This window comes from Poromitra crassiceps, assembly GCF_964638095.1.
Source record: "Poromitra crassiceps genome assembly, chromosome: 22".
In the NCBI taxonomy this organism is placed as follows: Eukaryota; Metazoa; Chordata; class Actinopteri; order Beryciformes; family Melamphaidae; genus Poromitra; species Poromitra crassiceps.
In genome coordinates, this window is record NC_139647.1 from 7,006,651 (window position 1) to 7,020,182 (window position 13,532).

Genomic DNA, 13,532 nt, shown 5'->3' on the forward strand with positions numbered 1-13,532 from the left:
CCCCCCCACAGGGAGAGAGACGTACAGGCTGGGAGAGACCAGGAGAAACTCTGGAGGTCACAAGCAAAGTCCAAGCTGCCAGATCTTCAGCACAGGAGGAATACCGTACGTAGGCTACTGCTAAGTTATTCTGCCATAAAGTCATCCATCCACCTAACCTGTCTTTATGAATGTCTGCCTTGTGTCAACACGTACCTGCTTCCACTGCACTGCAGGCGTCAAGCTCAGGCTTGGGCCGAGGCAGAGGAAGCGATGAAGGCTGTAGTTCCACGAATGGCCACTTGAGGCTGGCTCCAAAAGGGAGTCTTTCCTCGTTAACCCCCATGTAAAATGCCCGACTTTACAACAGGAATAAGCATGTTTACAGCCTGCATCAAAACACGGTTTGGTCTGTATAGCAAATTCACTTTTCCTAACAACTGTACAGGGGGGTGAATTTTTATATAGCTATAAACTCACCTGTTTAGAGTAAAATAGGCAATAGTAAAACACTATGTTTTGGGCGTGATTGACAGGTTGCCTGTCCAGTGTTCGCGCAGCTTGCTGATCATGAACCAATAGCAGGCGGAGCTGCGGTCTCGTGCCATCTGTGTCCATATTTTTTAGATGGTCTATGTTCCAATGTAGTCACATGCAAATGCTATTTCTTCCTTAAAATGTATAATGCATCAACCATACATACGCCTTACACCATACATACGGTACACATACAGTAATCTAATGTTTTTATGCAGTAGGTTCATAATGTATTTATATATACAGTACATTGCCTCGATACCATGGAAATTATTTCAAATACTTGATATTGAAATTGATTTAGTAACAAGAAACAACCCATTTATTTAAGAGACATTGCATCAGCTGAACATACTTAATTCTCTCCTCCTAAGAATATTGCATATTGTACCGGCTTGTATTGTACTTTTTTTTCTCAGATTGTTTCATCATTCATCCTGGCTCGAAGAAATGTATGAGCATTGTATAGCGTATACCGTATTGTGTGTAAATGTATTCCCCTGCCTGTATTACCTTTTCAGTTTCACCCGGTGGCTATTATTTTAAAGATTGTGACATGTTTTACAAATGTAGAGGAAAAGAAAGCATACATCAAGTAGGTAGAGTGTCACACAATTAATACACTCCAAACCCAATCCCTGTATTTCAATGGAGAATTTTCAATCTCTGAATACAGGTGGCAAGCTCGGGCATGGGCAGAGGAAGCTGCAGAAGTGATACTGAAAGTTGTAGTTCCTCGAATGGCCACTTGAGGCTGGCTCCAAAAGCGAATCAATCCCCATAGATCCCCATGTTAAAATGCCCGTGTTTACAACAGGATTAAACATGTTTATACCATTGTCTGGGTAAATGCTAATTTCTGATTGGGCGGCAGGTGTGCGTTAAAACCGTTTAACGCACACCTAGGAGTTGCTTATCCCTAACTTAGTTTTGGTCTACATTATATAGCTAATTTCACCTTTCATAACAACTGTACGGGGGGGTGAATTTGTATATACCCACCCCTTTAGAGTAAAATAGACATAGAAAAGACTATGTTTTGGGTATGATTGACAGGTCGCCTGTCCAGTGATCCATAGTCACGTTTCAATGTTAAAGGCTTACACGGACCCAGTGCACAGACCTGCTTGCAGTTGCTGGCTGGCACTTCTATCTATCTACGTCTGTTTCCAGCGGGCACCCATACCGTCTATGTTAAAATAGTCGCAAAATACCCAACCAAAAATATGTGAATATATTCACATCCGCATCTGCAGTCCTTTGTATCGACATTAAACTCAGTTATTTATGTTTGTTTGTCACTTTTGGGTCATTTTTAATTGATTAAAAGCGACTTCCTTGTCAGCCCTCGGTTCGGAGTGTGGCTTTGAAACATCTCCTTTTCAAGGGCCAGATAGCCCCTCCCCCCTTCACCCTAGATCTGATGCAAAGAAGCATTGGGACAGCCTAAGTGGGAGGGGCCAAGGGCTGAATTGGGATTGGGCCAAAAGCAGAAGCAAAGGTGACTCACTGACGTCCGGCTCCCAGAGGACACCACGGCAACAAAGAGATGAGTTCTACAGTATGAGACGATGAGCAACTCTGACTCCATAAACAGGAACAGCGGAGCCAATTATACTGTAGAGAGTATGAGGCAGCATGGCAATTAAAGCACACATGGGCCATGTTTTTTTGGCATTTTCTATTCAAGTGTCGACTCTATAGTCCAGGGCCCTGCATGGACTAAACTAACTAAATTAAATAGCCATTCGAGAGTTGTGTCATTTGAAGTCTCGATGCGAGCAGTAGTAGACTCATCCACTCCACTTTGAGACGTTGAAAACGTCAGGGTATTTTGTGGAAAGGACCTAATGGCGTTGCAGATTTCAGACACAGATCTCTTATTGGCAGTGAGTGTGCCATGTTACTGTAAGTGGTGGTCCTCATATAACCAACACAGGAGATGACGAGGGCCTTGATTCAATCTGACAAGCCTTCAAATCAACTCAACACAGTAAATGGCCTGCAGCTTTGTGCATCCGCGGCCTTGATACGAGCGCCGGGCAGAGCTCGCAGAGAAGCAGAGGAACTGCTCACGTGTCAATGCAGCGTTCTGATGCGCCACGAGATTCATCAAATAAAAGTCAATGTAACAACCAATACAATTTGCATTGAATGATTACAGTTACTTATAAAATATAGGTGTGGGGGGGGGAAGTATTGCGATATTTTGTGTGGCAATAACAGGTACAGAAATTAATTTGTGCCTGTTTCCATTAAAGCCCTAAATGCCAGCGAGACTAGAAGGTAAGGGCTTTATGATGATTGTTGGAGAAAAATATAAGTTCCATTGCCATTTCAGAGAAATTCTATTCTCTATCAATGATGATGTTCAGTTTGGTTGAACTCATCTTATACTGGCATATATGTAAGTAGCTAACTGTGAATCTTCTTTGGTCTTCTGCGTTCTTTTATACAATATGTATTTTTGTAGCTTCTTTTTATTTCTTGTAATGTGTAGCGCAGAGTGCCAAAACGACCACTTTGGCCTTTGGTCTGCTACCTTCCTTTATACATTATGTACTATTGTAGCATTTTATCTCTGTAATTTGTGTAGTGCTGAGTGTCAGCACCTCTAGCCTCTAGCCTTGCACTTTGCACTGGTCACTTTAAACCACACTGCCACTTTAAACTGCTACTTTGTACTCGTATTGTGTTTAACTGTGTCTGCATTTTTTGTTTTTTTTACCCAGTTGTTGCGTGATGTTATTATGCCTGTTTTCTATGTTTTTATGTTTTGCTGCAACCCAAAGTGCCCTTCTGGGACATACGAATAAACTTGGAGTTGAACTTGAATATATCGTACTATCGCACGAATGTCAAGTATCACAATATTTTATGATATAAACAGTCTGTCTGCTTGACATACAGACATGAGGACATAATTGCACATAGAAAAAGGTAATAAACCTCAATATTTTTAATACAATAATAATAACAATAATCTTGTATTGTGACTTAGGTATTGTGATAATATCGTATCATGGGGCCTCTGTTGATTCCCACCCTTAATAAAATAACACTACCGTAGTTGTATCCCTATTGATAGCAGTTAAGGATCAATTGACCACTACAGTACGTGGTTTAATAATTACTTTACATCTAAATCACGGCGACTGAAATTGCGATGACTTTAAAGTGCATCCAAAACACCCTTCAATAGACAGCACATTTTCATATTCTTTATTTCACTATCATTTTTTTCATAGGACATGAGAACAATTTCCCTAAGTGTACACGGGGTCAGGTTGGTGACTTCCACCCACCATTAGTATGCAACGCGTGTGAGCAGTGTCTGATCCAAAGTCAGCTCCAAGCAACTGCTGCTAACCCCACTTCCTCCCATTACAAATCATATCTGGAAAGACAATGAGAGCGAGCGTACTGTTCTGTGCCAACAGTGTGTTTTTACTGATGGAATACCCGCATATTTTACAATATGTGACATAACTCCTCGCCGGTGTTTTAGACGGCTCTTGGCAACGTTTTAGACACACTTTTGAACGCCACTAAAATCTATAGCTGCTGCAATGTAAGCGGGACCGGATAGCAAAACACTGGCTTGTTAAATGGCTGAAATAGCAGCAGCAGCAGCAGCACGGATTAAGGAACAGATCCAGCAGTAGCTAATGAGATGAGGGGGGGGGGTGCTGGGTGACCCTTCAGGAAGGTACATGTATATTGAGGATATGGCTGTAAAAATGTGTAATAGGGCAATGTGTCATTCTATAGTGCTGCCAACTCACGGTGAAGGGCGTCTGTGTGGGCAGCTTGTAAATCCCAACTCCTCGTTGCCAAACAATCGTTTACATTAGCCACTGGTTTACTGGCCAGTTCCAAAGCTGGAGGGAGGCAATACATATTTATTGGAAGCGGTTGTTCCTTTAACTGTGGCGGTGGGCATTTTGAACCCTGCTGACTAGGGCCGTGTGTCCATCTAGCGTCTTTTTCCCGAGCGTTAAACGCTGGAAGTGCACTGGAGAGCGCTGATCTCAGCGCACAATATAACGAGGAAGCAGTCTGAAAGTAACGGTAGCTCAGTGCGGTAGTAGCTTGATGGCTGACAGCTAACATTAGCTAACAACACACATACAGTGATTTAGCTCGACACTCGCCAGAAATATTAAGTGTCTAGCCGATCTGCTCCCACAATTGAGCCTTTCTGTCTCTGTTGCGATAGTTTCTCCATGATTAGTGGCCAGAAAAGGAGCACCCGACACCAGCGTCTTTCTGAAGAGTTCAAATATTTTCAGCTGGAAGCGCTGGGAGTCGGGCGCACAAAAACGCCGGAGCGCTCTGAAAATAGACGCCGGGCGCAGCGCACTATCTCTAGACGTCCGTGTCCCCCCATTGGAAACAACTGAAAAAAGATGCTGGACCTGGGGAAAAGACGCTAGATGGACACAGGCCCTAGAACTGCAACTTCACTTCTCGTCGTGACGTGAGCAGAAACGGCTTGGTCGTCTCCTTGAGATCAGGGCAGAAACGGCTTGGTCGTCTCCTTGCGTGATTGCTCCAAGTCGTCAGGGTAATGAGTTAACGAACAGATCCCAACTCTCAAGCTGGGCTTTACCGTCACCATGAGAGGAGACTTCCAGGGAGGTCAGACAATCATTTCATTAGGCTTTGATTGACCTGGGCATCATGTCTCCCGATGTGGCTTCCTCCTCCATGCATGGCTGTATGCTACACACTCCCATATACTGTAGAGCCAAAGTCACGCCCCATTCCGGTTTAGGCATGGGAACCAAGGCATTCATCCGCCCATTCATTTTTTCATAGACATTTTCGTAAAAAAATAGTTTTACTTGGTCAAACCAAGTCATTCAGGTATATTTTGAATCAGGAGAGACCATACCATTTCACTCCGACCAAAACTAAACTAAAATAAAATAAAATAATTAAAAATAAAATAAAATAATGTTTTGTTTTAAAGTTTTGGCGTGAGGCAAATGTTAAGGTCTCCTGATTCTAAATATAGCTGAATCGCTTTGGTTTGAACAAGTACAACTATTTTTATAATCATTTTACGAAATGTCTATGGAAGAAAGAATGGCGGATGAAATGGCTTGGTTGGTATGGCCAAACCCGGAAGGACTTTGGCTCTCTATCCACTGTAGAAGCTCCCAAGTGCTAAACTATGCTGACTTGTTAATGCTTGCTGTGCCATTGGTTGGAACTCCAGCATGGCAATAAAAGCAGCATCGATATTTCATCTCAAAGTAATTTCACTGTGCTTTTTGCGCCTCATTTTTTAAGTTTTCTTTATGGCCTCTCACTTTCAAATGCAATCCCTGATCATCACTGTCTCAGTGCCAACAGATTGCGGTTGTCTCAAGTTTACCAGAGGGCGATGTAACACCTGACTAGACTAACGCTCGCCGAGCCAGAGAGAAGCAGATCTACATCTTCCAATCTAGAGGCATTACAAACTCTTTATATTCCATTTGAAATAATGTGTCTACAAGCCCACAGAAAATGACTACTTTGCGTGAAAGAGGCCATAATAATGTTGTTATATTCTTGACTCCCAATAGCAGAGACAGCTTTTGGCATAAACTTGTATAAAACCAAGACACTTCTTTTTGGATTGGACGTTTGGCAATTAGCTAACGCTAATGACCAGCGTTAGCTACTGTAGAGGGATATGTGTCGTTTCATAACGCTTCATAAACATTGCTCTCAGACAGCGGCCAAGCAATAGAAATGCTAAAGTAGTCCAAAGTGGATGTTTAGAAGAGTACTCCAGCACAACACAGCCATTGGACGTCCACATGTAGTGAAGTATGCTGAACAGGCACTTACCACATTGTGGGTCTGCGTTTGTCCAACGAGGATCAAGATGTTTGAGCAGATGATGGACAAGCAGAAGTTGAGTAGGATGATAGACCGTTCAGATCGAATATACCTAAAGAAATCGAAAAGAAAATGACTCAATGCATTCTCCAAATCCTCTCACAGTTTCACAGCTGTGATGCTGGAGTTACATGTTCTGTGTCCAGCTAGGATGTCATGACGACAGAGGACCGCAGGGATGACATCTTTTTGAAGGCCAACCCGGAGGTTAGCATCGCGCAGGGTTCCCTCGTCTGGAGGTCATTGGGATTTTTGTCTGGGGATTTTGGTTAGATGCCTGAAATAAGGTCTGTACAAAAGTTTATGAAACGGCGACATTTGTGTTCAGCAAGATAATCTTATTATCGTGATCATTTTTCAAGCATAAAACGATCGCCAAAAATCGTGATTAAGGAAATTAAGGTATTTAACCAAAATCCCCGTACAAAAAAGACATTGACTTCCAGAGGAGCGAACCAGGTGATGCTAACTTCCGGGTTTTAGGACCGGTTCCTGCGGCACTCTATCGTCAGAAAACAAAGATAATATTATAAATGCATAAAAACATCTTGATAAAACGGATAGTTCTGCCCCTTGATTGTGATTGGCTGAGCCGCGTTCAAAGCCGTTGTAAAACACTCTATGAACGCACGCACAGTATTGCTGCGCCATGCTAGCCAACGTTAGCTAAGCCCGCCGCCTGTAACAACGTTCGTCAGCCTCAAACAAAAAAGTGACCAAAACTTTTCAACATTAACGTTATCGCTAACGCTAATGTTAACGTTATCCTTGCAGCTAAGCTAGTACGGAGCGAATACTGTTTCCGCGGTAACTTGCGCTGCTCTTCCGGGCGTCTCTCCTTGGTGAATAGCACAGAATCAGATGACATGCAAACGTTGAACTGACTGGAGGGGGGCTTGAAGGACTACATTGCTTGGCAGAAGAACGATTATTTGTTATCAATATTGCCTTTTTGTTGTTGCTCAAACCTTACCAGGTAGGCTATGTGTAGCAACCGTTTTATAAAAGCAATAAGGCCCTTGAGGTTGTGATTTGCACTGATACTCCGCGTTGTGCCTTAGAACAGCCATTAACCGTTGTAAAATTAGTCTAAACCACTGCCTTATTACTTAAATAAATCACATACGTGAATTGTTTACCATTCAGTTATGATGTAATGCGTGGTCATTACCTCCATAGCACAGCATAGATCACTGCCAACGTGATCAAGGAGAGGCAGGACAGACCACAGCCAACTATCAATGTCACAGATGGCACCCCTGAGTACTGCATGGTCTGTGGAGGAGACAGAGAGTCACAGTCAGTGGGAGGCTTGAGGTGCTACACACACACACACACACACACCTTGATCGTTGTCCCGTGCTAAAACGACCACAGCCAATTTAATAACACACAGTGGATTCCTTCACACACTGTGAGGTTTGAGTGGGCAGATACATCATTATGTTAAAGAATATATTGTTCCCCAAACTTCCCATGCATTCCTGCTGAAAATGGTGTTCTAAAACGACGAAGACAGAAACAAAAACATAAGATCAAGTTCAACAAAACAGACTTGTACTGTCTTCATCTGTCTTGCCAGTCCTATTTGAAATTATGCAAGGCAGTTGTACCGGCTCTACCATTTACAACTTCTTAAAAAAGTATGATGTGCTTTTACACATATATTATATACACCAGCCATGAGCAACTCAGTATAATCAGTATTCATATAGGCTGTTGTGTACGTTGCTGGTGAATGATACAGGCCCGACATTAAGGATGCTGTAGTGTAGCTTCCTCTTTCTTTTGCTTGAGTAGCCTATTCATGTATCCGGATGCTGGGGAGGGTATATAGGCCTACTGTAAAGATGGCCTCAAATGTAATTACTTTACCTTGTTAAAGAATTATAGGCCTATAGTCCACCTATAGTTGCCTAATTGACACACTGATGTCACAACCTGTTTCCAGTCATCTCATCTCTACCTTGTTAGTTACTCCGTTAGTTACTTCCAAATCACAACTTCAATCTCTAAACCAGACCGACTTCCCATTGATTGTTGAGATAAACACACACGCACACACGCACGCACGCACACGCACGCACACCCACCCACGCGTGCACGTACACACGCGCGCCCGCGCATGCACACCCCTAGAGTATCTAAATAATAACTAAACAAGAAAGGAAAAGAACCCCAGCCCTATTAGTATTGACCTATCTAATGGAAATTAGCACACCCCGCATGGCTACATGTCTACATTAGCCTACAGCAGCTAACAGTGAGTGAACAAACAAATCAATAGCCTACTTACTATTTCTCTTGGTTGCTGAGCCAAAATGGCGAAGGTAGACACACGATCACATAAGCATTTAGTATGGGATGCATCTGTAAGCACTGTTTTACATCCTTTTGTGGACCAGCTTCCCCAAGAATCGTTCCTGCAACAAGGAGGAGAGGGAGAAGGCAGAGGCAATTAGGCGCTTAAGTCCCAGCGGTGGCACGACTTGACATGGCTTCTCCACATCGCTCCGGATTGTTATCACGAACTGCGCACGCAGCCCAATAGAGACTTTAACATGAAGGAAAAAAAGAAACCAATAGACGGCTCGACACGGCTTCTTTAGGCTACAAGCAACATTTCAGCTCCAGCAGAGAGAGAGAAGGAGAGAGAGAGAGAGAGAGAGAGAGGGAGAGAGAGAGAGAGAGAGGAGGGGGAGGACGCACGGAGCTGTCCACTGCCGCCCGGTGCTGATTGATTCTCTATACGCAGATAAACAGCAACGATTGATATCCAAACACACACACACACACACTAACTATCATTTTCTGACAACGCTTTGCAGTCAAGAGCGCATCTCATATTTACCCGTTTGTCGTTTGAGGTGTATTCGTCTAGGATTTTTTCCAAACGATTGTATTTTTCCCCGTTTTTCTTTTTTTTTTCCTTCTGCCGCTCAATGCCCCTGACTGTCTTAATCCTGTCTTTTCCCCCTTTCGGTTGATTTTTCCCTCTCTCTCCCCTCCTCAACCGCTTTAATTAGCAGCTTTTGGACGCTTCCTTAGGGGGATTTTCACCCTGGAAGCGGTGGACAGCATCAGATTGATACTCTGTTCCTCCTCCCCGCTGCTGTGGTGAGGGGGAGGCTGAGACAACTGGAGAAAATAGAACGGAGTTGTCGTCGCAAAATCTGTTTATTCCGTTCGGACTATCGTGCTATTGTTTGAACCCACGCGTGTTTCTTGATTGTTAATTACAAACAAAAAAATCATCCTTTGATGCTGCCCCGATATGACCATCTGACAAAAATCACCGCAGAATAATACCTCCCCGTGGAAGCAGCGCAAATGGTTGCAGCCAGACCCCCCCCCCCACACACACACACACACACACACACACGCACACGCCACTAGTAGGTGAAATGAAAAGAGCGTGTCTCTTCCATTCGTCATTCGCTCCAACTCGTTTTCAACCTTCAGGGAAAATTAATAGGCTACAATTGATGAAGCGATGTGAAAACTCTATTCACACACAAAAATGAGAGATGAACGCGAGAGTCTTTGCCACCCACACATGCGCACAAGCCGACATGACCAATTCTCTTGACATGCACAAACACCACGCACTTGTTGTTGTCACACAAGTTACTTTGCCGTCATTCGTCACTTAAGCCAAAAGTATCGCCACGTTTGTTACGACACAGCTAGAAGATTGCTCTGAATGATTTAGGAGCATACAGATGTTGAGCATCGTGTCAAGTGGCTTCTGCATGCGTGACGCAATCCGGTTTTGTCATCGGATCAATAAATAATGCAGCGATATTCATTAATCCTGCAACCCTTTCAAAGCGGTTTGAGTTCCATTCTCGGAGCCCATTAGCCATTCCCATTTGACAGTCCAATAGCCTACTCGGGGGTCTCTGCACATACACACGCACGCGCACGCGCACACACACACGCACGCGCACGCGCACGCGCACACGCACACACACACACACACACACACACACACACACACACACACACACACACACAGCAACGCAATGAATTCAAGACCCTCGACTCTCTTCCCCTTCACCTCTCTTCTCCCTAATTGGATTGTGGGTGACTGTTTTGTACAAACAGCAACACCACGAAGCAAGTTCCACTTTCACCCCTTTAAAATCAATCAATTATTTCATCTTCAACGTCTTCATCTTTTCAATCTAACATTGAATGAAATAATATAAATATCTGCTCTGTCTCCATAGTTGCATTTGGATAAGGCTACTCTCTCCCTTGCCAGCAAAGTGCTTTCCCTATTCTAACTTGCTAAAAATAGTCTGCACTATGTAGGCTACCACAGTCTATGCGGACGACGCAATTGCGAATTATCGCAATACTCGCAGTCAATTTGCAATACTTCTACAATGGCTTCATATAAGTGAAAGTTCAAACAGCTCACTGATCCTCTGGGTAAGACCAATTTTAAACTATGAAAAGAAGTGATCTCTGTGGTTTGGGAGCTGTACGTCATGTGACGTAAACCCAAGTGAACAGTAATCTTAGCAAAGCCAAACTGAATGCATGAGGAATAGACAGAGAGCTTTCACCCAGAGGCATGCAGCCAAAAACACCTTCACAATGAAACATCCCTGCAGAGAAGAGCCAGGATGGATCACTAGGTGACAACCCTGCATCACACCTTTCACATAGCAGAGACTTCTTGAGGAGGGTGCCCTGGCAGCTTTCACATAGCAGAGACTTCTTGAGGAGGGTGCCCTGGCAGCTTTCACATAGCAGAGACCTCTTGAGGAGGGTCTCATGGCACCTTTCACATAGCAGAGACCTCTTGAGGAGGGTGCCCTGGCACCTTTCACATAGCAGAGACCTCTTGAGGAGGGTGCCCTGGCACCTTTCACATAGCAGAGACCTCTTGAGGAGGGTACCCTGGCACCTTTCACATAGCAGAGACTTCTTGAGGAGGGTGCCCTGGCACCTTTCACATAGCAGAGACCTCTTGAGGAGGGTGCCCTGGTAGCTTTCACATAGCAGAGACCTCTTGAGGAGGGTGCCCTGGCAGCTTTCACATAGCAGCCCACATAGCAGAGACCCCTTGAGGAGGGTCTCATGGCACCTTTCACATCAGTCCACATAGAGACTTCTTGAGGAGGGTCTCATGGCACCTTTCACATATCAGAGAGTTCTTCAGGAGGGTGCCCTGGCACCTTTCACATAGCATCCCACATAGAGACTTCTTCAGGAGGGTGCCCTGGCACCTTTCACATAGCATCCCACATAGAGACGTCTTGAGGAGGGTCTCATGGCACCTTTCACATAGCATCCCACATAGAGACGTCTTGAGGAGGGTCTCATGGCACCTTTCACATAGCATCCCACATAGAGACTTCTTCAGGAGGGTGCCCTGGCACCTTTCACATAGCATCCCACATAGAGACTTCTTGAGGAGGGTCTCATGGCACCTTTCACATAGCATCCCACATAGAGACTTCTTCAGGAGGGTCTCATGGCACCTTTCACATAGCATCCATGATGAGCACATTCAGAGGCAAACACATGTGGGAATGAGGTAAAAACGAACTGATGTGACGGCTCCACTTCACAACTTTGGCATGAAGCTGCCACTCCCAGTGCCAGCGAGGGCTCACCCTTGGACAGTAGATCTCTTGAAAACTTCCAACTTGCTAGATGTTTGCTCCTCCACAAATCATCTTCTGTGCCAGTGAGAGAAGCTGACAGGACCAGCTCCCTTTCTGGGGGATTCACAGACGGCACTTTTGACGTGTGGTCTGACCTTCTCGGGGCGTGGTGGCCACAGAATGTGGAGAGAGAGAACACATCCCAGAGAGAAAGTGACAGTGTTGACCACTTCTCATCCATGCAAAGACTTGTTGACAGCCTGGCATCAACAGTGGCTCTCTCCACAATCCAAATGTGACAGAATGTGTTCTCACTCCAGTTGTACATGTTGGTTTTGGTATCAAGATGCAAGCTAATTGACACTGCAAGCTAAAGCTGCGTTCACACCGACCTATTAAGGTTTTTCGCTGGCATCGAGTTTACATACAAAGCCAATGCAAATGAGCGATTGAGCATATATTCGCCCGGGAGAAAAATCGCTGGGCGTCCGAGCGACAGAGACAGAGCGATAGGGAGAAAATTCGCTCGTCGACCGAGATGAAATATCCCAACTCGAGCGAAATTACGCTGGCATCAGTCGCTCGCTGTTCAACGCCGATTGGCTGCCGTGTGAGAGTGAGTCAAGGATCACACTGGCTTGGAACAAACCGCTGGTTTATTGTGTGGCAACAAAACGCATTGACAGCTCGTAACGGGACAAGCCCCATCTTTTATTGTCACACGAACACCACAACACATGCATGCGGCCACAACACACTCATGCTGACGGTGGCCGGTGAAAAGTGTCCTCTGCATTTAACCCATCCAGGCATGTCCTTTCCTCCGGGGGGCAGGCCAGGAGCAGTGGTCGCTTTCTCGTACAGCGCCCGGGGACCAACTTCGGATGTTGTCGTCACTGGTCGGATGACGATGACGATCTGATCTTCTGCATGTTTTTAGTGGGGGGGTTATATACGGAGGAACCCCCTGGGGGAGCACAGGGAGAACATGCAAACTCCACACAGAGAGAAAGGTCCTTACGACGAGATACCCCACCTGGGCAGTAGGCACTGAAGATATGGGGGGGAACACAACCACAGCGCCCACAGTGTCCCAGGCGAGAATCAAACTCAGGACCTTCTGACTGTGAGGCGACAGCTCTACCACTGAGCCAGCTGATTGACAGGCTGACAGCTGACATGAAGTAAAGTCTGTACTACTGGTATAGAGCTCACGTTAGGAGGACGCTGATAGGCTTAGCTTGTAAACAACTACGGTGGCTCGTAGTGGACAAATATCACGACATTGCGTAACGTTATAGCCCCCAGATGTCAATTATTGTGCCTGTTGACGAGTGATTTAAACAGAGCGACAGAGCGATTCCAAAGGGTTGAATTGAGCGACAGAGAGAAAAATAAATATCTCGGTGTGAACACAGCTTAAGTGACACTACAAGCTAAGTGACACTACAAGCTAAGTGACAATACTCAATCGTGCATGTTGAGGAGACATGCAGACGT

At 44.9% G+C, this 13,532-nt stretch overlaps 1 protein-coding gene across 1 annotated transcript in view; it reads right to left on the minus strand.

Moving 5' to 3' along the window:
• adgrb3 (adhesion G protein-coupled receptor B3) overlaps positions 1–13,532 on the minus strand; it is a gene marked incomplete at both ends in the record, with an annotated part of 218,598 nt that overhangs the window by 39,800 nt on the left and 165,266 nt on the right. The window contains 3 exons of the mRNA XM_083658277.1: positions 6,361–6,463; positions 7,583–7,686; positions 8,708–8,834. Coding sequence (XP_083514403.1) covers positions 6,361–6,463; positions 7,583–7,686; positions 8,708–8,834 — 334 coding nt within the window. The remainder of the gene's footprint in view (positions 1–6,360; positions 6,464–7,582; positions 7,687–8,707; positions 8,835–13,532) is intronic.